The sequence below is a fragment of the Copidosoma floridanum genome, unplaced genomic scaffold (genome assembly GCF_036245765.1).
Source record: "Copidosoma floridanum isolate Cflo_tuat_1 unplaced genomic scaffold, Cflo_Japanese_pri ptg000015l, whole genome shotgun sequence".
In the NCBI taxonomy this organism is placed as follows: domain Eukaryota; kingdom Metazoa; phylum Arthropoda; class Insecta; order Hymenoptera; family Encyrtidae; genus Copidosoma; species Copidosoma floridanum.
Window position 1 is genome coordinate 3274623 of NW_028321892.1, and position 26597 is coordinate 3301219.

The 26597-nt window shown below is 32.8% G+C and overlaps 2 protein-coding genes across 4 annotated transcripts in view; one reads left to right on the forward strand and one right to left on the reverse strand.

The window, feature by feature from the left end:
• Positions 1-26597, forward strand: part of SWIP (strumpellin and WASH-interacting protein) — a 121455-nt gene that overhangs the window by 32639 nt on the left and 62219 nt on the right. The gene's annotated exons all lie outside the window — the stretch shown is intronic.
• On the reverse strand, positions 1392-9681 carry LOC149374716 (uncharacterized). Its single transcript, XM_089592254.1, has 2 exons — positions 9561-9681; positions 1392-2143 (listed from the first exon to the last, which is right to left on the reverse strand). The coding sequence occupies exons 1-2, from the start codon at positions 9679-9681 to the stop codon at positions 1392-1394; spliced, it is 873 nt and encodes a 290-aa protein (XP_089448380.1).

Sequence of the window (26597 nt, forward strand, 5' to 3'; positions counted from 1 at the left end):
CACTTTGCTTATAAAGCTTTGTCCTTTTATTTACAGACCTCCCACTTCCACACCTGCATCCTGCTACAGTTAAAAAATACCTATTACTCTTGACATAGCGATGAGAATGTTTTGAAAAACTGATATGGTATTTATGACAACTTCATTCCTATATGTGCAAAGTTTCAATAAAATCGAATCTGCAGTTATGGAGATATTTGCACAAACGTAAACAAATTTGTTTCCTGCTTGAATGCTTCATTCATGTGGCAGACAAGGACGCACTGAGTGCACTGTTTGCTGTCAGCTCGACTTTTTACGTGGCGTGATAGCTTTTCACAAAATCACTTCTAGAAGCGGTTCTACTCAAAATTATTATCTTAAACTTGGTATAGGCCTTAATAAGACTTTATACTTTAATAATATACCGTTAAAACCTCTAATTTCGAAAATTTATAGCACACTATTATTAAAAGACGATCAGATTGACTATACTGTTTACTCCTTATTTTTTATCTCACATAGAGAAAGTATTTAGGCTATTTGATTTATACCATAAGAAACGAGATACCTTGAAGAATACTCTGTAATTTTTTTGAAGTATTTTTCCTAAACGTTAACGAGTACTGGTGAGTCGAACACAAATGCATTTTCCGTAATCAAAAGGGCAAATATTTTCAGGCTAGGTTAGTACAGCAGACTTTAGCACGGTGCCTTATGAACATACACGTGCTCCCCTTCACCTACCCGCGGGAGCAACCCAACTCCCTTAAAGTAAACAAAGCAGACTACACAATTCCAACATGGCGGAATTACGGATGTGCGCAGGAACAGTCTCAATTTGAGGGTGTAATCCGCAATCGCCGCCAGCAGTTACATATGTAAGACGTGACAACGTTGCGTGGTTGGGGGCGCTACTGTCGATTTACTGGAGATGTGATCAGGGTGGCCAGGTGTGGCGATTTCTCGCCAAAGTGGCGATTTTTCGTCTGCGTTGGCGACAAAATTTTATAGTTTGGCGATTGGCGACTTTTAAGCGATTATTTAAATTTTTAGGCGATTTTGGCTATTATTTATCCGTATCGTTGTTGTAAGTGTATTGCTTAAAAATGTTCGACACAATTAGTAAAATAATAAAAGGTGTTAAAATTTTTCTGGGTAGGATAAGATGTTCAGATTGATAACATTAATATAACGAAAAATTATCACAAGAGTCATAATTTATTCAATGAATCTGTTGACAAATGAAACTTACTGTGCTACGAACTATGTAATAAAGGATCAATATTGCAGTTTATTTTAAGGGATTACAACTAAGCCTTGAAGAATATTTACTTCACAAACTGTGAAATATTTTGGCATAAAAATTTATCAAAATCAACATCAATATTTATCATAGAACCAGAACTATTTTATATAAACTCAGTTAAACTTATACATGGTACGTCTTTAATTGCATCAATGATTTCGATTTCTTCTGGCAATAAATTTTTATCTAATTCCGTTTCGGAAATCTGCTCCTGTTGCTCGTACATTACTTTGGTATTGAAATCTTTTAACATCATATCGCTGGGTATAAAGTTCTTACAACACATTTGATTAGTGTGCAGATGTATTTTTATCCTCATAGTACTTTCAAGTAAGCGAGCTAACATTTTATTGCGAACTTTAGTTTTAATGGCATTCATAATAGAAAAAGTACGCTCAACGACTGTATTAGATGTTGGTAATGTTAATATTGTTAACACAAATAATCCAAGTTCTCTAAAAACGTACCTATCTCCAGCATTTTTAAATTCATAAACTTTAGCCCAAAATTTACAACTGTTGTTTAATTCATTTTTGTTTAAAATGTCAGACCATTTTATGGATAATAGTTTGTTATACTGATTTTCAACTAAACCCATATCATTTTTTTCAGCAAATAAATCAATAAACGGTAAATTTTTTAATTTAAGTCTTTTTTGAGTTAAGCAAATCTTAGGAGAGAGAAATTTAAGTTTGCGAAAATAATCTAAGTTTTCTGGCAATCTTTTTAATAAAGCTAAGCATAATTGTTTAATATAATTGAAAGCTCTAGTTTCTACATCTTTTTGTGCATTCTTATCTATCGGAAAGTCCAATAAAGCTGATGAATATTCAAAATCGTAATCCCCTTCTGCAACTGTTACGAATGCAGATTCATTTTGCAATGCTTTTGAGATTTCTTGCAAATCGTAGTTACATGTATGTTCAGATTTTAATATTTTTCCAGCTAATAAAATAATTAGATTTGCAAGATCATCGTAAGCATCGACAATATCCGCATTAGTTTTTTGAAAGGCTTTGTTAACTTCATTAATTTCAAAGAGAATTGGCTTTACAGTTTTTAAAAAACAATAATTGGCATTATCATTCAACATTTTGTTTAGTTCTCGAGCCGTGTAACACTTTTCTTTTTTCACAACTAAATTAAAATGAGTTCGAAGTTCAAAATAATGTTCAAGCAAAACTTTAACTACGTTATAGCGAGCCAGCCATCGAGTTGGAGATAATTGCACGAATTGATAAAATTTGTTTTCTTCGTTAAAGTCGATTACGTTAAGCGCTTCCCAAAGAGTTCTATATTCTGAGCGGCGAAGAGTACTACAAAAAAACCAGTTAAAAACTTCTCTGCATAAATATTCTAGAGATGCTGGAAATTCCTCTGCTGCTTGGGAGGAAGCTAAATTAAGGGCATGGCATACGCATCTAATCAATTGAAAGTCCGAAATATCCCTTCTAAGTAAAGCGAATAGTGACTTATTTTTTCCACAAAGATTGCTTCCTCCGTCAGTGCTTAAACCTTTCATATTTTGTTAAGGCAATTTGATCTCTTCCAATAAACTGTTAACGGCACGGTACTAGGTCTGAGAATCTGCTTTTTCAATTTGAATTAATTATAAGAAGTCCGTAATCATTCGATGTTTGGTAATACTAAAATATTTTATGCAAATGCACAAATATTTGTGTGTTGACACATCGGTCGATTCGTCAACGATCAATGAATAAGGCATATTGCCAATGTCATCTATTAATTCTCGCAACATGTTAGGCGCAATAACATTATTTATCAAAGCAGTTGTTTTTGTTCGGGGCAATTTTACATTGTCCAAGCCTAAATCTCCTAACATGTCACTGAGATGATCCACGCTCGCAATGCTTCCGTGACAGGCCGTGTACACAGATAGCTTCAAATCTCTTACCTTAGTTTTCGTATGTTCACTGTACATTGATGGCAATTTTTGTTGATTTACGGAGATTTTTTCAAGATTTCTTTTATGAAGGGGAGTTTCAGCATGCTTCATCAAATCATTCAGATGTGCTCTATAATCTTTATTGCACACGATGCAATGAGTTTGCTTCTCTTTGTCAGAACTCTTCTTAATCCACCCTAATTTTAAAGAAAAAATAAATTTGAAAGAATGTCACCTTTTACTCTCTTACTTGCTTTAACTAACCTCTCCCCCAATTTTCATTTTCCTACAATACATTGTAGGCCCGGATGTTTTTTGCCATTTTTCATATTTATCTTCCTTCCCTTGGCAAATCTTATTTAAATATTTGCACGAAGGTTATCCAAACGAAAGAGATCTTTCCGAACTACTGCTGATATACTGTTACTATGAAGCTTTTACTTCGGGGAATCTGTCACTGCGTGTTTGAACGCACGAACCTGCGTGTACATACATGTAAACATCTACGCGGTGCCGCGGCCGGTGTTGTGTCATTAATCTGGGCTCTGTTCGGAATTAACGACACCACGTGACCTAACTAACTGTCGTTAATTCCGAACAGAGCCCTGATCAAATCAATCGTTACGCTCTCTCCAGAGGGCATGCGGAGCACGCATATGCCCGCGAAAAATTTAAATACGTTTAAAGTAATACAAATAACTTTTCTGAGGGTGCGCTGCCTCGCGGCCAAGCGCTCCCGGGTAATCATTGTAAAGCGTCCGACACTTAAATGTGACAGTACTTATTTCATAAAACTAAAGACATAAAGTTACATTTGAATATATAGGACAGTGCACGGCTTTACGGCATAAATTTTGAAGAAACTTAAAATATTGTTCAATTTGTTAATATCTTAGTCTATTAACGAAAAAGTTAATAATCTGCTTAATGTTAAAAATGTAAATTATATTTAAGAAAGTTGATTTGTCATTTTAATAGATTTATTTTCAAATTTTTTTTTTTTACCTAATATAAGTAATATTACAATCTTTCTTGTCTATTAAAAATTTTTTTTTTAATTTTATTTATTTATTTATTTCTATCATTTGATGCATAATATTTTGTCTTAAACTTATAAATTAATCAAATTTTCACTAGGAATATATTATTTAAATCAATTATTATAGGGAAATTTTAGTGACGATATTGATGTTTGAGATTGGCTCCCTTTGGCGATTTTTGACCGTCTAGCTGGCGCAACAGCTCCTAACCGACCTGGCAACCCTGGATGTGATCCGCAATCCCGCCAGCAGTAAAGCAGACGACGTCAGTCTACTTGCTCTTTTTCGTGACATTTTTGCTGTGATCCCGCGCAATCCCACCAGCAGTAAAGCTGTTATTTCCATTTTTTTTTGGGCACTTGAAACTATTTTTTTTGGTCTGCGTGTTTTTTTACATCTAGCACAATATGCTTTGCTTACAATTAGAAGATGTCACGAAAAAGAGCAAGTACACCGACGTTGTCTGATTTACTGCTGGCGGGATTGCGGATCACATCACCAGTAAATCGACAGTAGCGCCCCCAACTACGCAACGTTGTCACGTCTTACATATGCAACTGCTGGCGGCGATTGCGGATTACACCCTGAATCGGTTGGGCCACACACCTTATTTACTTACATCATGCATCGGTGCTTCTAGACCAAGAGCTGAGGCTGAGGCCGAAGAGTGGTCCAAATTTTAACCAGCCGTCACTTTAACCAGAATTGAGGAACCTTATAATTCGTAGAGATCCAAAATATTTTGGTCATATTTCATACTGGTGAAGAGTTGTGTGATAATTATAGTGGTGCCGTATGGTCTTTTCATTAACCAGCCGCAACTTACACTTAAAGATAAAAAATGAAAAGTGGTCAACTGAAAATGCCAATTGCGGCAAGATTAGAATGCATCTTTTACCCGAAAATCGACCTTAAACAATATAGACTCCCTACCCGATCTTATCTGTAATACTAATTTGAAATAATTGATGAGACATTAAAGATAACATTATAGATAAAAATACAATATCTATATTTTAAGAGGTCGATTTTCGAATACAAGATGCATTTTAGTCTTGCCACAAATGGCACTTCCAGTCAACAACTTTTCATTTTTCATCCATTGGTGTGAGATGCGGGTGGTTAATAAAAAAAGACTATGTGGCACAACTATAATTACCACATAATTTTTCACCAGAATAAAATATGACCGAAATAATTTATATCCCTACGAATCGTAAGGTTTCTCAATTCTGGTGCGAGTGGTGGCTGGTTAAAATTTTGACCACCCGTCGGCATCAGCTCCATAGACACATAAGAAATAGATTGCTTGTTCTTATGTACGGCGTTTAAGCACAAGTAAAAAGAGACACAACATCGAACGTGTATATTCGTCTCTCTTGCACGTTGCCAACGGTGGGGAGGTTGCAATGCTACTGTTACATCAGCTGGCCTTAGTTTATTGACCCCCACCGTTGGCAACGTGCGAGAGAGACAAAAATACAGGTTCTATGTTGTGTATCTTTATATTTGTGCTTCAGCGCCGTATGTAAGAACGGACAGCAGAGATAAGTAAGGAGATTGCCAGTGCCTATGTTAAAGAGTGTGCCGATGTTTCGGCGCTGACTTGAGCGCCAATCCATCGTGGCCAGCAGAGGAACCGTGCACATGTTTTCCATTGACTGGCGGCTTGTAGGCTCGGCTCGCAGGGAGAGGTAAGGGGAGATCAGTGAGGGAGACATGAGAATCCAAATGTGTGCATCGGTGATGGAGATAGAGATGGAGGAGAAGCTAAACCTATATGTATATGCATACAACGGGCTATATATCTATAGCTGTAGTTGTACACTGCTAATACGGAAAAGAGCTGCGCGTATTACTTTTCTCGCTTTTCCTCCCTGAAAGAAAGATAAGCTTTTTAAATGCAGTTGATCATTCGTTCAACTATAATAAACAAAAACATAATTGTCAGGTTATTAGCAATTTTTTTTTTCATTTTTTAAAAAATGACTAGCTCAACGCAATTAACATATTATTATGCTTTTTTACTAAACGAACGCCTTTATCCCAATAATCTGGTGCGCTCAATTGTTCTTCACTTTTACGATAAATGAAATTATGAATTATTCAATAATAAATAAAGGCATTCACCATAACGACACAGTACGCTCAAATATTTTTTGTGCTCAGTAATATTATTTACTAATATACTGAACGCATTCATCCAAACGCTCCATTGCGCTATCTTTATTATTTAATTAATTTATTCTTTTTCACCATTAATACATAATAGCTTAACGGCAGTAATGCGATAAAGCTTAAATTAAATCTTAAGCTTCGAAACTTTACGATAAACATATGTAACTTTTAGTCTCTTCTGACCATGAGCTTTGATAGCTCAGGTGGCTAGAGCTGCGTGAGCGTAGAATTTCATTTTGCGGCAGCGGGTTCTAATCTCACTCGGAGCAAATTTTATTTTTTTATTTTTACAACATTACTAAAAAGGTTTAACACGTCTTTTTTATGATTACTTACGTATTTTGTTTGACCAGTGACCAAAAACATTTTTTTAAATTACTTTCCATGAAAAAGTAATTATAAAAAAATAAAATTATTATAGCTTTGTTTATGGTAATACCTGTAATGATTTATTATGAAAAAATGTACGCTCTCTCTGGTCACATTACGCGCGCGTTTTTTTTTTTTTTTTTTTTTAATTTGTTGAGTGCTCGACAAATTTATTGAAAATACTATTCTAAGACAAATTAAACAATGAAAACTACTGATTAAGTAATACAACGAATTAATAAAAACTGTGAATTTTTGTAACTCCTATAATTTAAAGTACTGATTTGTAAGTTGAATTGTTTTCCGGAAGCACTATAATTATTTCATCAAGCGATTATCTTACGACTCGAATTTAAAGATATAATACAATTCTCAGTGATGCATTCATTATGTACATAATTATAAAAATAATGAATATCGTGTAGTGAACAAAATTTTTACAGAAATTAAAATTCGTGACTCCTATCACACACAGCAGCGCGCATCCTATCTCGTTTGTATCCTATTTAAAGCGAGAAATTATTTACATTTATTACAGCTAATATTAATAATAATAATAGTAAAAGAAAAAAAAATGATAACAATAATTTCTACTAAATGTTATGTACAACACAAAAAAAATCTACATTCTTTGGCACTACAACAAGAAATTCTTTCTACATAACTTTCTAAGACATACTAATCAATCATTTTTAATGTACAATAGATGAAAAAAAAAGTATTGTGTTCATAATTTTTAAAAAAAGTTTAAAACTACTTTTTGGAATACTTTCGAGCAATTCAAAAATTCTTCAACGTTATTAATTGTAATGCTTAATATGAAACTTAAGTATGACTAACTAAAATATGAAATTTTGCTGTACGATTCTTCAACAATAAAATACAGTACGTTTACTTTATTTAGCACTAGTAATAGAATTTAACATATGTAACTTAACAAAATTATTTAACATTATAACTATATCTACTAAAAACGTCACCCAAAGGTTACCTTGAGCATTGAATCACAAAAAATCAAATTATCAATGTTTTTAATTTTAAAACCGACATTAAACCTCAAATATTTTGTCACAAATTATTTGAAAAATAAGATGCCAGAATGATGAAACATTTCCATATTTCTATAACACTTAATTACCTTAAGACTACAAAATAAATATTTACATATTATACGCAACATGTTATCGATGTTTTACGATTCGCAATTTCTTATTTTCAGTGACAAACTCATTATCTAAATCATGCCTTTTACTGTGATTATGATCACTTGTCTTCCGATAAATTTTGACTAATAACAGCTTTTCTAACGCAAACAATCTGTGGTTGTAACATTTATTGGTTTTATCAAACCATTCAGGAAATTTCTCATTCGTGTATTTTTCGACAATTCCTTTCAAATTTAAAAGCAATTTTCTTTGATACCAAACACTTAAGTGGTGATTGTTAAAAGCATGCAACTGGCAACTTATTATTTTAACAAAGTAATCTCTCGCTCTAGTGAAATAAGCGATGCTGGGCAAATTTGGATCTGAATGAGGATATTCCCTTTTTTCTTAATATATTTCGCTGTCACTTAATTGCTCTGTCAAAGGCTTACACATAACTTTTTCACAATTAGAACACTTATTTTTTATTAGCAACGCTTTACATACATAGCCACTGAGAAATGTAATCGAATTTTGTTCGAACAAATGTTTTTCTTCGAAATCTGGCGCTGTACTAGAATCGATGGGTACAAATGATTGCATTATTTCAGCAAGATTTAAAAGTTCATTAATTTCGTCAACTTCAGCAGAGTTATATTCAGGTAACATAACACTTTCTTCTACATGTGGATTAAAATTTAGATCAAAATTTGATTGTTCACTGTTTTCAGTTGTACCCAACGATGTTCTTTCAATAGTATTTACAGGTTTTGCACTCAGTGAAACCGATGAGTGAGTTTCATTTAAAATAACATTACCTCGCTTACTGGTACCAATATCATCAGTTGATAAGACGTGTCTAAAACTTAAACGATACATTCTGCAGGTAGGATTAAAATTAAAACCGCATCTTCCTCGAAATTTGGAATGAGAATGTTCAACGCTATCTTGGTTGCAAAGACCTGTCGCGAGCGCAAAGTTAGGAAAATCTGAATTTAAATCTTGATAAAGTAAAGTTAAAGCTCTTACTGTTTGTGGTAAACCAGTAAAACAAAGTGGTCTCGAGCGTCTAATACAAGTTTTACCCTAATAATAGAGCTTTTAGTTACAACCAAAGTATACCATTTTTCAGACCAATCCATAAATGAATTTAAGCGTTCCAGGATCTCTGGATTGTCATTGGATAAAGGGCGTTTCTGTTTGTCAACTGTGCGCAAAGAATAACTATTGCAAGCATCTATTAGTGCATCTAATGTCTCGATAAATTGTACAGATTTTGCCGCAGTATCTGATGCTAACCCATGAGGATCCTGAGAAGCAGTATGAACAGCAGCAGCCATGCGATGACTCAACAGTTGCATAGCTGATTTAACATTCATAACTTCAAAATTGTTTGGTGTGAAATGGCTTTGATTTAAATATCCTAATACGTTTGATGTACAGTTATTTGAGTCAAGCTTTTACGTCTCAAGTATATCTCTGAAGTTCATGACAATTTCATCATTCTTCGCATGATGCACCATGTTCATTAAATCCATAAGACAATAATTGGCGCCAAAGATTTTTTGCATTTATACTATCCAAACAGAATAATAACGCGTGATTTGCTAATTTCGATTCCCTTCGATTCTCACCCATATCAACAAACCCTTCAATTAAATCTTGAGCTTGAGAATTCTCTTCACCGGATTTTATAGAAATTTCATCGAATTTCAAAGCGCACACGCGTTCTTCAGGAGGTAACGACGTAAGCATTTTATCAAGCATTTGCAATACTACATTGTTTAATCCCGGTAAAACATCGTATTCAGAGACCCACCCTCTAACCGTTGATTCTCCGGCCAACCGCACTTTAAGGTCCCGCAACCGTCTGTAACACGCTGCTGAATGATAATAAATAATTTTACAAAGGTTTCTTTCTTCTTCATTATACTCGGTTTTGTCTCGTTATAATTGCATTTTAATTCAAGTAGTTGCAGCTTTAGAAAGACCTTTGCCTTCTAAGATGTCGTCGATGGTACGAATTTCTGTGTTCATTAAATTTTGGATGGAGTGTTCCTTACGTTTAACTTGTTGTTTAAAATTTTTAATTAATCTTTGGAACTTAGCTTTGTCGTCTTCTAAATCTGCAACTCTTTTTCGGAGTCTAAAAATCATCTGCCGAGCTTTGAGTAAAGTAGATTTTGATTTGATCTTTGAAGAAGTTGTATCAGTTATATTTGAAGAAGAATTAGCTGTATCAGACACTTTAAAATCGGTCGTTGGAACATTACAAACGTTAGAAACATTGTTAATGCGACTATCAAATTTGTCAGTCTTATTCTCTTGACTGTCCCTCTCATAACTTAAGTATTTTTCATTACTCTCAACATCTTCAAAATCGAAAAATAATCTTTTACCGGATGGATACGTTACATCGCTTGGTCTTTTTCTGAGAATCGGAATTTCCTCTACAAGGTCATTCACGCCGAAAGTTTGTTCACTATTTACAGCAAAACTTTGTTCGATATGGAAATCAACTGATACTTCGATGGGATTAATTTGAACGCCTTGACATTCGTTTAGCGATTCTGATGCCCCATCAGCATTATCTGACGAGACATCAGCATTACTAAATGATGCTGAAGACGCATTGTCAACTAAAGCCGTTGTTTCTGTAAGTACCTTATTTTTTACTTTAGATCGCTGCTGTGTGTGTGCTACGTGATATTTTTGCATATAATTGTCATGAACAACTTTTGCTTCAGGAGCCTGCCAATGAATAGGAGTACTGTTCCGTTTTAAACCCTTTATTTTGCCGGTATTGTCTTTCACTAAATCAGCATCATTAAAATGTCCGTCACAAATTCCCGCTCATCGCTTGGAAGACGGTGCCCAGAATTTCATTACAGTGTTACCTGTTAAAAAAAATATTTCTGGCTGGTACAATCAGTTTCGATATTAAAAATTATTCTTGATTGATTGGATGGCGTCTATCATTTACTTAAATGATCGCCAAAAATGTAAACGTATTATCTGAATATTTCAAGTATTTTTTATTATAAACGAAAAAATCCTACACTTGAAATTATTGTGGATTATATATCTACCCCATCCATGACGTTCTTAAGCATAAGTCTGCTTTTAACAACTTATGATGTACTATTAGGATTGTTACACTCAACTAACATTCTGGGAAAGATATTAATTAGTTTTAAGAAATTCGTTTTTGAAGTTATACTTCTATAGGCGCGTTATACGTGAGAGTAAATCAACGATTTCAGATTGACGACCTTGAGAAAATGCGTAACGGAAGTGGATTTTGCATGTTACTCTCCCTTCACCCCCCCCCCCTTTGACGTACTTCCGGTTCCATTCGCACCATACAACACCTCAGCAAATAGTTTCATTATTAATTATTATTAATTTATGACGTTTGCAATACATATATAATTGTTTATACGATTTTTACATATTTTTTCAACATTTTTAAGAATTAAAAAAAAAAATGTTTGTATACTGTAAATACAATAATTGATTTTTATTTCGTTTTATTCTTTCACAATTTTTACTATGAGATTAAGGTAATTTTGTGACTTAAGGACGTACATCACATAGTTAGCGGGAGAAAAGTTCTGAAAGATGAGAAGAGCGCAAATAAATGCAGCAACACTGGCGGTTATTTTTCTCATATGGATGGACTAACATAAACTAACACACACGCTTTAACGCATACTTGACCCTTTCTTTCTTGCGTTATTAAAAAAATAACAACTTGTAGATCTATTTCAAAATTAAATAGGTTTATCTAAAAGTAATCATACCAAAAAAATTTGGAGATTTCTACAGATCATAATTATAAATGCAATTCTAAATTATTTTTCAATAAGGTTACATGTCATATTGAGATATAAAAAAAAAAAAACATAAAAAAAAGGACACAGTTAAACAAGCTGCAAATTCCAATTCTGCGGTAAAAGAATGAAGCCGTGGCTAGTGTACATAAAAACTAATAACGTACAGAAATACACACGAAAACACACATATGTATTTGCCTTATCACCAAACTAATTTATATCTATAACTAAAAAATACTTGAGTTCGTAATCCAAACAGATTGTTGCAGGGAATCGACGCAACGTATGTCCATTGTGAGGGCCGTTGTGGCAGTGACAATTTTGGCACCTTGCATAAACGCTGTTTTTTTCCATTTTTCTGTTGTACTCGCTTCAACTATAACAACAAGTATATACAACGGCAGAAAAATGCTACATAGTCGTAAAACATAGCAAAAAAATAGCAGGTATACTGAACGCATACATTGTGAAAAAAAAAAAAAAAAAATTAATGTCAGAAAAGAAACGTAATTAATACTCTCCCTGCTAAGATAAATCTCCTATGACGAAGTATAAATGTCTTGAAGTGATCGTTGCCAAAAACTGCACAAAACTGTATACTAATTACTAAAAATTAGTGTCACGGTAATATATGATTAATGCAAGAAAACTCTTTACGCAAGACTGATTCGCGCGATCGACAGCACCGTCAATTAGTATGATAAAAACACAACAGACGTGGTTGAGAACAAAACAACAGCGCTGCGGGTAGTAACGCGCTAATACAGTTATATATATATATATATGTCTATGTGGATGGGTGTACTGTTTGATCATGCGCGCACCGAGCAGATATGAAATGTCATATGCTTTTTTGAAATTGGCAAGAAATAACTGATAATGCTAATTTATTTTCTAGAAACTTAAATTATATACAGAATTAAAAAAGTGTTGTATAGTGCAATATAATATTAAATATTACTAATTTTAATAACTGGACAATTGTGTTTTTCTTTTTATAATTGAATAAATGATCAACTACACTTGAAAATCTTGTACTCAATGCGTCAAATGATTTTTTTAGCCGTGAATGGAAAAAAATTTTCTTGGATCGTATACTAATATTGAAAAAAGTAAAAAAATGTTTTTGGTCACTGGTCAAACAAAATACGTAAGTAATCATGAAAAAGACGTGTTAAACCTTTTTAGTAGTGTTGTAAAAATAAAAAAATAAAATTTGCTCTGAGTAAGATTAGAACCCGCTACCGCAAAACGAAATTCTACGCTCACGCACCTCTAGCCACCTGAGCTATCGAAGCTCATGGTCAGAAGAGACCAAAAGTTACACATGTTTATCGTAAAGTTTCGAAGCTTAAGATTTAATTTAAGCTTTATCGCATTACTGCCGTTAAGCTATTGTGTTTTAATGGTGAAAAAGAATAAATTAATTAAATAATAAAGATAGCGCAATGGAGCGTTTGGATGAATGCGTTCAGTATATTAGTAAATAATATTACTGAGCACAAAAAATATTTGAGCGTACTGTGTCGTTGTGGTGAATGCCTTCATTTATTATTGAATAATTTATAATTTCATTTATCTTAAAAGTGAAGAAAAATTGAGCGCACCGGATTTTTGGGATAAAGGCGTTTGTTTATTAATAAAGCATAATAATGTGTTAATTGCGTTGAGCTTGTCATTTTTTTAAAAATGAAAAAAAAAAATTGCTAATAACCTGACAATTATGTTTTTGTTTATTATAGTTGAACGAATGATCAACTGCATTTAAAAAGCTTATCTTTCTTTCAGGGAGGAAAAGCGAGAAAAGTAATACGCGCAGCTCTTTTCCGTATTAGCAGTGTACAACTACAGCTATAGATATATAGCGAGCCGAGCCTACAAGCCGCCAGTCATTGGAAAACATGTGCACGGTTCCTCTGCTGGCCACGATGGCTTGGCGCTCAAGTCAGCGCCGAAACATCGGCACACTCTTTAACATAGGCACTGGCAATCTCCCTACTTATCTCTGCGGACAGTCTCTTTTTTATGTGCCTATGGATGGGTGCTTCTGTTCTGTCCTCCTGCCTGTCCGTGTGTTCCAGTAGCGTTCTCTGACAACTGACCGACAACTTAAACATGACGCAAGATATCGTAAGACATAATTAAGTTGTCGGTAAGTTGTCGGAGAGCGTTACTGGAACACACCCTGTGATCTATGCTCCTACGACCCTACTCTGTAAGCGTGCAAGAGGAAAAGACTCACTGCCCTCGTCTTATCTCTGTTTCTACGCTAGCCACACTGCCCCTGGGGCCGTACCATATAACTTTTTTTTGCTTCACAGGCCTGTGATATAACATAGGCCGATGTACAGAAAAATAGTTATATGGTACGGACCCTGATGCTGATAAGCGTTCTATTCTTTATATAGACCAAGAACTGAGGCTTAAGGGTGGTCAAAATTTCAACCTGCCACCCCTGTCACCAGAATTGAGGAACCTCATAATTCGTGGAGATCCAAAATATTTTGGTGATATTTCATTGTGGTAAAGAGTTATGTGGTAATTTTATTTGTGCCATATGCTTTTTTTAGTAACCAGCTGCAACTTATACCAATGGATAGAAAATAAAAAGTTGTTTTTTAGAAGTGCCATTTGCGGCAAGATTAGAATGCATCTCGTACCCAAAAATTGACCCCAAAAAATATAGATAATGTAGACGTATTTTTAACGTTATCTACAATGCCTCATCTATTCGCTCCGTGCATGACACGCAGCGCCGCCCTCGGTGTCAGAATCGCGCAATACCATACCCCCGTATGATTAAATCGTAACACTGTCGCTTATAGGCTGCTGTAGGTTAGGTACGAACTTTTGTCTCCTAACTGCCATAATCCACAGCTCCTTCTGTTTTGTTTCATGGGGTCTGCTTGGGAATTTATACAGCACCACCCCCTGCTTTTCTTTCTTGTTGCAATTAACAACGCAGCACTAGATTTGTTCACCTTACAATCCAGAAACGGTCAGGGACAGTCTGGGCGAGTCGGAGACGAAAGTGAACAAGTGCTCTTCTCCGATCGTCCCTGACCGTACACGATGCGCAGTTGTACATGTTAGGTTAGGTTAGTGCTGTATGTAAACAATAGTTTGTAAACAAAGAAGTGCAAATACAAAAAAATTTGTTTACTTTTTGCATTAACCTAACCTAATGTGTACAACTGCGCATCGTGTACGGTCAGGGACGATCGGGGACGATCGGAGAAGAGCACTTGTTCATCTTTCGTCTCCGACTTGCCCAGACTGTCCCCGACCGTCCCTGGATTGTAAGGTGAACAAATCTACTGTCTCGTACGCATTTCGTTACTTTGTAAACGTGAACACTGAATCAGATTATACTGCTAGCGGCAGCTTATGTCGACTGTCGACTGCTTGGAGTTCTTGCTCTCACGTATACAACATTACAGATAAGTATGTGTGTTGTGTACTATATGACAGATGATTTTTAATAACCCATTATTTAAAATTTCGGGCGATTTGAAGTGCCTAGAAAAATTATTGATCCGTATTATAGACCCGGTTTGGCTAAATAACATTTTTTTCCGCCTTCGATTTCTCAACTAATTACTTTAAATGAAGTAATATCTTTTCTCACATAAGACAACGCTTACTGTACGATTCATGGGGGTACGGGTTCGCCAACTTTGCTCACCTACAGCGCTGCAGTCGTTTTTTTATCCCCTCCAACCTGATGCACGGAGCGAATTGTCTTAGATGAGTATTATAAATAAGATCGGGTAGGGGTCTATTTTTTCGGAGGTCGATTTTTGGGTACCAGATGCATGTTTATCTTGCCGCAAATGGCATTAATAGGCGATAACTGTTTATTTTTTATCCATTGGTGTAAGTTGCGGGTGGTTAATAAAAAGACTCTTTTGCACAACTGTAATTACCACACATAACTCTTTACCAGAATAAAATATGACCGAAATATTCTGGATCTCTACGAATCGTAAAGTTCCTCAATTCTGGTGCAAGTGGCGGCTGGTTAAAATTTTGACCACCCTTCGGCCTCAGCTCTTGGTCTATTACGTATAGATGTCCAAAGCGGAAAACGGGCAGTTTCTTGATGCTGAAAACACACATCCCCTAGATGTAGTAGGCCTTCCATAAGGCAGGTAGCATTTTTAGTAAAAAATTATTAGCTATTATTTTAACTATAAATTATAGCTGTATCCACAACTATAATCAGCTACAATAATAGCTATAATTGACTACAAAGTAGCTATAATCATGTGCAAATAACAACTATAAAAAGTAGCTGTTTACAGCTATAAATTTCTAGCGAATTTTAATTAACAGAATTTATTCAACAATCTTTTTTTTTGTAAGGTATATCAGTCCGATGAAGTGATATTATCCGTATAATAACACTAAAAGTGAGGGGCTTAAGTATTTTTGAACAATAAAGAAAAACAATTTCAACAGTAACATTTTTTTGTTTCTTCGTTTATTGTTTAAAAATACTTTAACCCCCCACTTTTAGTGTTATTATACGGATAATATCACTTCATCGGACTGATATACCTTACAAACAAAAAGATTATTGAATAAATTCAGTTAATTAAAATTAGCAAGAAATTTATCGCTGTAAACAAATACTTTTTTTAGTTGTTATTTGTACGTGATTATAGCTACTTTGTAGTCAATTATAGCTACTATTGTAGGTGATTATAGTTGTAAATACAGCTATAATTTACAGTTAAAATTATAGCTAATAATTTTTGACTGAGTTAGCTCCAATGCGGCAGTTACCAATGTTACAAATGTTACGTGAATAATAAAGAATATAGTAAAACAATATTATTTCGTTATATTAATTATGAAAGCAATAGTTAAAAGCTTAAATACATAAATTTGGAATAATAATCTTTAATTTTATCTTAAGCTTGATCTTAGTTCTAGTTAAACACTTTAATTGTATGCGGCTAATAACTCTTTATCGAGAAGTCTTATCAATGGCTGCGTGGTTAGGACTGCAAGGTTAGCTTTTGTGCTCACGCATTCGATTCTAAAGGGCAGTGTTTTTTTATTCTTTGTAAGTATACTTTTCCATTATTATTTGAGTTTTATAACATTTTGCTTTGTTTTAATAAGGATGAAAAATTGTTTAATAAAAAAAAAAAGTATTTGATTTCCTTTTGGTACTGATCTTGGCTAATGCTAATGAAATACAAAAATAGGAGTTCAAAACAATTCTGTCTATGCACAAGAATTTAGAAAAAAAAGTTTTATTTCTTGATTTAAAAATGTTGCGTAATGCACGTACCTCTTTATAAAATCATCAAACTGTGTGCTAAGCTTCAAAAATAAAATAAAACTCTCCTAAGAAACCAACAAAAACTATCTTTTTCGTTTTATTTTAATTCTACAATTTTTTTAATTTATTAATAATATTTTATTTTCATAACATGATTTGGTACTCAAGAAATTTAATGATATCAAAATTTTTTTTTGAATTAGAACGATTTTTCATTCTTATTAAAACAAAGTATGATTTTTTAAAACTAATATATTTATGGAAAAGTATATGTACGAAGCAAACCATGCGGTCTTAACCGCGCAGCTTTTGATGAGACTTCTAGAAAAAAAGTTATTAGCCATATATAAAGTGTTAAAACACGGAATAAGAGTTTAAGATAAAATTGGAGATTATTATACAAAATTTGTCTTTTTAAACTTACAACTATTGTATTCGTTATTTTTTTAACGTAATATTATTGTTTTACTGTATTCCTCATTATTCACATACTATTTGTAACATTAGTAACTGCCGCATCGGAGCTAAAGCCACCTGCCTTATGTGAGGCCTACTACAGCTGGGGGACGTGTGTTTTTACAGCACAAAGAAATCAGCCGCTTTCGGGTCGGCGACATTGTGCCTAAAAAACTAGGATAGTGATTTTTTGCCGTCAAGTTGGCTGGAGCAGTCACCGACAATGAATGAACATAGATGAATAGCGTACATGTAAAATAAGTAGGTACGTTATTAACAGCCGAGAGATCGCGCTACTGATGCGAATCTTTGTGAAACACGTACGCAAAGTTTTATCATTGAATGCGTGTTCATTTTCCGCGTACGCAGTGTGTTGCGAACGCGGATTCTCCTAGTAAAAATTCATCCCCACATACGCAGAGCCTACGTCTCTTTGCGTACGCAGTGGGTTGCGTACGCGGAAGATCCCAATAAGAGTGCATTGATCTCTGCGTACGCGGTTGATAGAAACAGTGAAATTTCCGTTTCTTTGCGTACGCGGAATATCTCAAGAACGCATCTCTTTTGAAAAAAATTATGTCGAAAAACCACATAGTAAAACCATATAGAAAAACCACATAAAAACATGTGGTTTTGCCACTCCGTTTTCATTTGGTTTTTCATAAAACCAAGTAGTTTTTACAAGCTTTTTAAATAAATAAAAATATTTTTCTACTAATATTTTACCGTCTTCAAATCTAGTAGAATCATTAACAATGATTATTACAACAAAACAAAAGAAGAAAAAATTGCCACAATTAGGGCTTGATCTCTGTCTGGTGGATCTCTAGCCAAACATCTTATTCACTTGTCCAGAGGGGACTAGATGCTGGCTTGAAACTCTCATTCTTATAAGCTACAGAAATTATAGTATTGTGTTACTTATATTTGTACAGAATTTGATATCATATGTAATCTACAGTACCATTGTGTGTATTATTTATACATATTAATTTCGAGGATTGTTATTTACAGTATAATTTGTTAGAATATTTATATTCAAGTATATAACAATCCTCGAAATCAATAGATATAAATAATACACATAATTTACTGTGGATTACGTATAAAAACAAATTCTATACAAATATGAGTACAATAACATTATACTACCCAAGGAGAATTAATTTGAATCGATTAATTGATAATAACTATTTTAATCACTAAATAAAAAAAATAAAAAACAAGAGTTTATTGTCTTGATTTCGGACAAAAAAATAAAACTTATTATTTACAACTGATTGTCAAAAGTTATTATTAAAATTCATAAATACTTATCATTAATTATATTTTTTTTATTTGCGAGATCGATTTGTACAACAACTGCTCGCAAAGATTATTATTTATTATTTTTTTTATCTGGTATACAACATAATACAATTAAAATAATATGTTATTAACAGTTATTAATAACTATACGTTTTTTGATAAATTTTCAAAGTCAGGTATCGGATAGTGATAATTAATAATATAAATTCTTTGCATTCGCTTTTTTTTCCAATGTTTCCTAGAATTCTATTTATGACGGAAATGAAAAAAATAACTGATAATAAAAAATAATATTACTCATTAAACTTTATTACTTTTCTAAAATATGACTTTTTAAAATTATTATTATCAGTTATTATTTTTTATTCATTAAAATTATTTCCTCTTGGGTGTACCTTCTGTAACTTATAAGAATAAAAAATTCTAAGCCAGCATCTAGTCACCTCTGGACAAGTGGATAAGATACTTGGTTAGATATCTGTCAGGCAAACTTCAAGCTCTGATTTTGACAATTTTTTTACTCCTTTTGTTTTGTTTTTAATATCATTGTTAATGATTTTAATAGATTTTAAGACGGTAAAATATTAGTAGAAAAATATTTCTATGTATTTAAACAGCTTGTGAAAACTACATGGTTTTATGGAAAAACCATGTGGTTATTTGAGACAAAAAACCACATGAAAACGGAGTGGTAAAACCACATGTTTTTATGTGGTTTTACTATGATGTTTTTTGACATGGTTTTTTTCAAAAGAGATTGATCTCAGCGTACGCGGTAGCAGAAGCAAAATTTCCGTTTCTTTGCGTACGCAGTGGGTTGCGTACGCGGAATATGCCAAAAGCGCATTGACCTCTGCGTACGCAGTGGGTCAAGTCACACACGCAAAGTTTCAATTTCTTTGAAACTTTCACAAGCGCATTGATCTCCGCGTACGCGGTGAGTTGCGTACGTGGAGTTTGTTACATAATTTTAAATGTGCGTATGTGGTGCTTTACTCTCACATCTGCATGCGTACCCACATACGAGAATCGCATACTTTGATATAAAAATTAAACTACTACCGTATACATATATTTTACTTTATTGCGGAAATGCTAGGAATTGTTATTTTTGTTAGGTATTACAAAAATTTGTGTATATTCGAGTAAAAACCTTCTCCAAAGAAATATTATTATCTTTTTGAATTCTTCTTCGTCGTCTTCATTGAACGTCACATTAATAATTTTATCATTTGGGGTAATTTTGTACCTGCTGTATTCATCACCTTGTTTTATATTTTGTATCCAATTAGCTGCCAAATTTTGTTCTTTTTGAATATGGACTTGGATCGAACGAAGATTTTTTAATATATGTAGCTGACCTGTGATGGATTCATCGATTTTAGTGATATTTTCTTCGAGCATTTCAAAAAATAGGGCGAATTCGTCTCCATCTTCTCTTGTTTTTTTTTTTCTCGAGTTTTAAAATTCCCGCGATCAACTGTCATTTTTGTAACTCGACTTTGTTGTAAAATGCATTTGAGATTTGCTGTAAAAATATACAATATGGAGTGATTCGTTTAAATACGAGAATAAAAGTTTTGAATTACAATATTTTATTAATTACGGAGTATTCAAAAGAAACGTAAAAATTCGCTCTTATATTTGTATTAATGGAGATTATTAAGGATCAGAATGTTACAGAACGTCGTAGTAATATCGTTTATTTTTGGAAGTTCTATTCGATACCGCAATTTTGACATTACCTTGGGGAAATAAGTATAACAGATTCAATTTTAAACAGAATAATTCTGTTCAAAATTGAACAGGCTACACATGGTTGTGTAAATTTTATTTTACACAAATTGTATGTCAAAAAATGTAGGAATCCTTTGTAATTAAGAAAAATCTATAAAATATTTTCACACAAACTTTGCGTATTTAATGCTACTATTTTATATAACAAAATACACAATCGTTGTGTAACTTAATCGATATTACGCAAATTCCTGACACTAAATCTATATTGAAAGTAAAAAATTATGAGTAGTTCCAAGTACACAAAATTTGTATTGAATTTAGAAAAATTTACATATTAACTTTTATGAAATTCAGTTTTAAAGACTTGTTCCTCAGTCTCTAGTCAAATGAGTATACAATCAATGTATAAAATAAATTTTCCAGTTGTCTATAGCTCCACGAATTATGGATGGATTATTTTAAAAACATAAATTAATTATTATTAATAAACTACTTCTTAGTCCCAAACTAAAATTTTTACTGTTAATTTAGTAATAAATTCGACTCCAACTCAAACTACGTAGAATATAAGATCTTTTAACTAAACGCTTGATACTATCAGGTATTATTAAGTTATTAAGTTTTTTATTAATTAATTGTGTGTGTGTGTGAGAGAGAGAGTGTGCGCACGCGTGTGCGTATGTGTGTCATTAAGTAAAAAGACTTACAATGGGCGCAAAGTACGGCAAGCACTTTGCACCTTCAGTAAGAAGAACGTCGTTAGTAATTTGGGCACAAATGTACACCAATCGTGCCTTTTGGATGCGTGTGTCGTATATTACGCCAATAATACAATATGTGCTATTACAAATTTTATTATGTAATAGTATTTAATAAAAAATTCATTATCACGTGTCAAGTATTTATATTTGTTGCGTGATTAATTCTTACTAATCACATTTTTCAACCAAGGCAAAGAAATCCAACATATACAATTATACAATTTAAGAAATTAGTATAAAGTATTTGCTTTCTACACTTTTTAGAAAAATCTTAAATTTGTAATATGTTTAGGAGACACCGATTCTCCGAGTTGTACGATGTGTTATAAAACGAATGTACAAAATAAGGATTTGTAGCAGATAAAGTTATTTAATTAAATAAAAAAGTACGTAAAATTTGGTGTGACGTGAACTGAAAATGAAGTAATGCATATAACATTAAAAAAAAGATATTTTTTATTGCTATTGTATTTAAGTGTTTTATGACACAAAAGATAATAATAAAATACAAAAATTTTAAAACGATTTTTGTAAATTTAAGATATAATATAAAAAACTTATGCATTTATACTAATCTATTAAATTATGCGATAATGTCATCAACTAAAAAACATTCATGGATACTATTTTATTAAGAAATTTTTGAAACTAATTTTTAAAACCTAATTTTTAATAGAAACTAACTGATTTTCAGAAGATATAAATTATGCTGACACTGAATACTTATTCGGTTTCAATCGCTAAAGGTAACAATAATTTTGTACATTTAATTAATCGTATAGAAACCTGTATATCTATACCTCAAAATAAAGAATCTTGCTTGGAGGTCTGCTCCACTAATCTCAATTATAGAAAATATTTTATTGGGTGAGTCGAGCGAGTTTTACCTTGTAATGAATAAAATAATTTTTATCAAGTACAAAGATGTGTTATAAAGACTCTTGATTACATTCATATCATATTATGTATTTGGTTAGGTATATTGTTTAGAGATAGAAATTGCTAAAATGTATTCAAAAACAGGAGCTCAACTAAGTACTAACAATTTAATTTTGTACTGTTTTGACATTTTTTTCTTGCTGATTCTTGCTGATTTATATGGTTATTGTGTAATATATAAATGTTAGCACATGATAAGACGGATAATTAACATTAAAGTGTTACCTTTTAAAAAATTATTAGTCATGAGTGCCCATGTATGTTAACAATAACACTTATTATGAAATTGTAATCATTTATTCATAATATCCTAGTTTGTTATAATTGAAAATTATATTTCACGAATAAATGATAGTCAAAAAATGAGTTAAATATTTAAACACCTATTAAGGTTTATTAAATTAGGTATTAAATGTTAAATATAAAGTTGTAAATACTTGAACTATCGATATCTATTTATTGCTTGAACTAATTGATAGTTTTTTAATTTATTTAATTTATTTTCTAAATTTATTTAGTTTTTGACTCCAATTTTTATATTAATGTTGGTGATAAAATAAAAAATCATTTGGAAGCATTCGTAATATATGCGTATATTTAAATTTTATACTTATTTTATCACTTTTTTTATTATTGTTCAATTTTACTCCAAATTGACTATAAAAAATAAAACACAATATTTTGATAATTTATAAAAAATTACTTACGGAAAATTGCATAAAAATTACTATTATATTTCAGAAATAAATAAAATTATAATACAGTCAAAAATTAGTCACAGGATTATTTTAAATTGTAGGAATAACTTTAAATAAAATATAATTTGGGAACCACCGTTAATACATTGTCAAAAAAAATTAGCTATGCTCCGTATGAGAATTCAATTAATTTTTTATGAATTTTTGCAATCATAAAAATTGAAAGTTAGCTTCAACTTTAGCAGTAAAAATTAAAATTTTTCGTGCTATGTTAATAAGATACAATAAGAATTCATAAAAATTAATTAAATTCTAATGTATAGTATTGTTCATTTACTGACGATATATTAATGTAGGTAAATGTACAATATTGAATTTTAAGGCATTTTCATAATATTTAATAATCCTCGAGCGAAATTTTAAAAAAATTTTCAAATTAACTGTAATAGATAGTAATTTTGTTTTATTCATTTACAAAACTACATACTTTTGTACCACTACTACATTTTGTTATGGTAACTGTTATTTTGAAATATTGCATTACACATTTTTTTACTTTTGGCGTTTTTTATTAATCTTTAGACGTTAACTGCGCCCTCAGTAGAAAAAATAGAGTTTTCCGCCCTCGGGTGGTTTTGGGTGGCTGGTACTTTCTCGGGCAAAAAAGCAGTTTTTCGATACTTGTTCGAAAAGTCTCCTTTACGAACCTTGTTACGGACCTCGCCTTCGGCTCGGGCCGCAGACCTCTCGGTTCGCAAACAAAGACTTTTTAAACTCGTAGAAAAACTATTATTTCTTACCATGGGCCTAAAGTGCAACTGGCGCTTTGCCCCCTCTGGTCACACTTTGCGCCCTTATAATCACTTTGGGCCCACGGGCAAAACAGTTTTTTCGCCCTCCGGGCCCAAAGTATTTCTCTGTCCTAGTGCCCAAAGTGATTTACCGGGCGCAAAGTGTACCCGTGGGCACAAAATTGCACTTTGCGCCCTTGGTAAGAAAAGTATTATACGCGACTTGGGCACCAACATACAACAACCGCGTTCTTCGGGCGCTCATGTTGTACTTTGTGCCCTAGTGACGTAATGTACCATATTGCACCTGGTATACATTCAATCACAGCAAGCACAACATATCTCTTAGGCCTAGTGCTTGCCCTGGAGACACGCGCCTCCAGGTACGAAAACTTTTATTTTATTCATAAATAAATGTTTTTAATAGTCCATCATAAAAAGTAATAACACGATTATGACCATTTTATATGTATATAAAAATGTATTCTTTGATCTTTAATGAGTTACATGTTTACTTTCATTAAATCATAATTTTTTTACAAATATTAAAACGGAATTGTATGCATATTTATTTATTAATACACATTTTTATTAGTTAATGAAAAATTTTAAAATTAATATCATTTTCATAATGATTAAAAAAAATGCTACTTAATTTTCCGAAATGTTGGGCTACAATTTATGATAAACTATTTTAAAAACAGTAATTCCATTCTATAAAAATTTAATATGATAGTATATTTCAGTAAACCATTTATTAGCAGATAAATTATTTTACCTTTGCTTTTATAAAAATTATTAAGATTATCAAGATGTATCTTTATTCATTTTTAAGAAATTGTAGGACATATGTTATCCGTACTCCTCCATAAAATTCAATTTTGTTGTACATTTTAATACAAAATTTATTTTATTTTTATGATGTATAAATATCCATAAAGAAACAACATTTTTAAATTAGTTTAATATTTTTTATAAAATAAAATAGTAATTTCTACGTAACTTTTTATAAGTAATTTTTAATTTATATATCTCAATCTGTAGTAATTTTTTTTTTTAATGGTTTTTTTTTATTGTTCAAAAAATGTACAGTACTAAATAAATAATAAAATGTGTTTTAAACCGAAATATTTTTTAATTAAAATATCAACTCCATTAACATATAATATCCTCTGCAATTTCGGTCATTATAACACATTATGATATATATATTCAGTGTAACGCAGTGACATACGTACATAGACCATGGACCACGAAATGTCACCATACGTGCACAGGTATTTATTAACATGCAACATGATTATTATATAAAACTCCGTTACACAACCCACTCTGTATACGTAGAAAAACTAAGACTTCGCTTGCTGCCACCCATCGCGTACGCGGAGATCAATGCGCTTGTGAAAGTTTCAAAGAAATTGAAACTTCACGTGTGTGACTCGACCCACTGCGTACGCAGAGGTCAATGTGCTTTTGGGATATTCCGCGTACGCAACCCACTGCGTACGCAAAGAAACGAAAATTTCACTGTTTCTATCAACCGCGTACGCAGAGATCAATGCACTCTTATTGGGATCTTCCGCGTACGCAACCCACTGCGTACGCAAAGAGACGTGGGCTCTGCGTATGTGGGGATGAATTTTTTTTACTAGGAGAATCCACGTACGCAACACACTGCGTCCGCTTTGGCTTTCCATACATAATAGACCAACAGCTGAGGCCGAAGGGTGGTCAAAATTTTAACCAGCCCCCACTTCCACCAAAATGAAGGACCATCATGATTCGTGTAGATCCCAACTGTTTTTGTCATATTCCACTCTGGTAAAAAGTTTTGTTGGTATTAAAGAATTTCCATATGGCTTTTTTAATAACTACCCGCAACTTAAATCAGTAGATTGGAATTTTAAATTTGTCACCTCAAAGTGCCATTTGTGGCAAGATTAGAATGCACCTTGTACCCGAAAATCGACCTTTAAAAAAATAGACCCCCTACCCGATCTTATCTATAATACTCATCTAAGATAAGAGATGAGGTATTGTAGATAACATTAGAAATGAGAACACTACATCTATATTTTTGGAGATCGATTTTCGGGTTATAGGCCGATTACCCGATTAGCTGGAGTTCTTACTGGCTACTCTGTGATATAATTAACTGATAACTAATAACACAAGCGCCTATCACCCAATGACCTGGAGCGCTTACTGGCCACTCTGTTAAATGATTATTTATTAATGAATCGTTGGGTAATAAGTGCTTGTGTTATTAGTTAATAATTTATTATTTAATAGTGTCCAGTAAGCGTCCTCGGTCATCGAGTGATAGGCGTTTACGTTGTTGGACCTTATTTAAATTTCGCGCTTACGTTCGATACTAGTTTTGGGGACATCAACCGAACACGCTTTAGTTTACAAAAACCGTAGATGAAATAAGGCTTTTCCTGCATACTTGTTGTAGCCGTTGTAGGTCTGCTTTGATTGACTCCGGAACTTTTCTAATGGAAAGATTCTCTTAGCCAACCAGCGTTGGGTTAGGTGGATTCAATATCAGAACTTTTTCCCTAGATCGTATTCCCTACACGATCTAGCGAGAATGTTTCGCCGAGCAGACAGCAGTGAAGGGGCATTGCCAAAGACGGTACCCACAACGAGCGAAAATTAAAAATTGTAATATTAATAACACAAGCGCCTATCACCCAATGACCCGGGGCGCTTACTGGTTGCTGTATTAAATAATAAAATATTAATTATTAATATATGCGCCTATCACCCAATGACCTGCGGGGCTTACTCGCTTCTCTATTAAAAAATAATATGTTAAGCAATAATACAAGCGCCTATCACCCAAT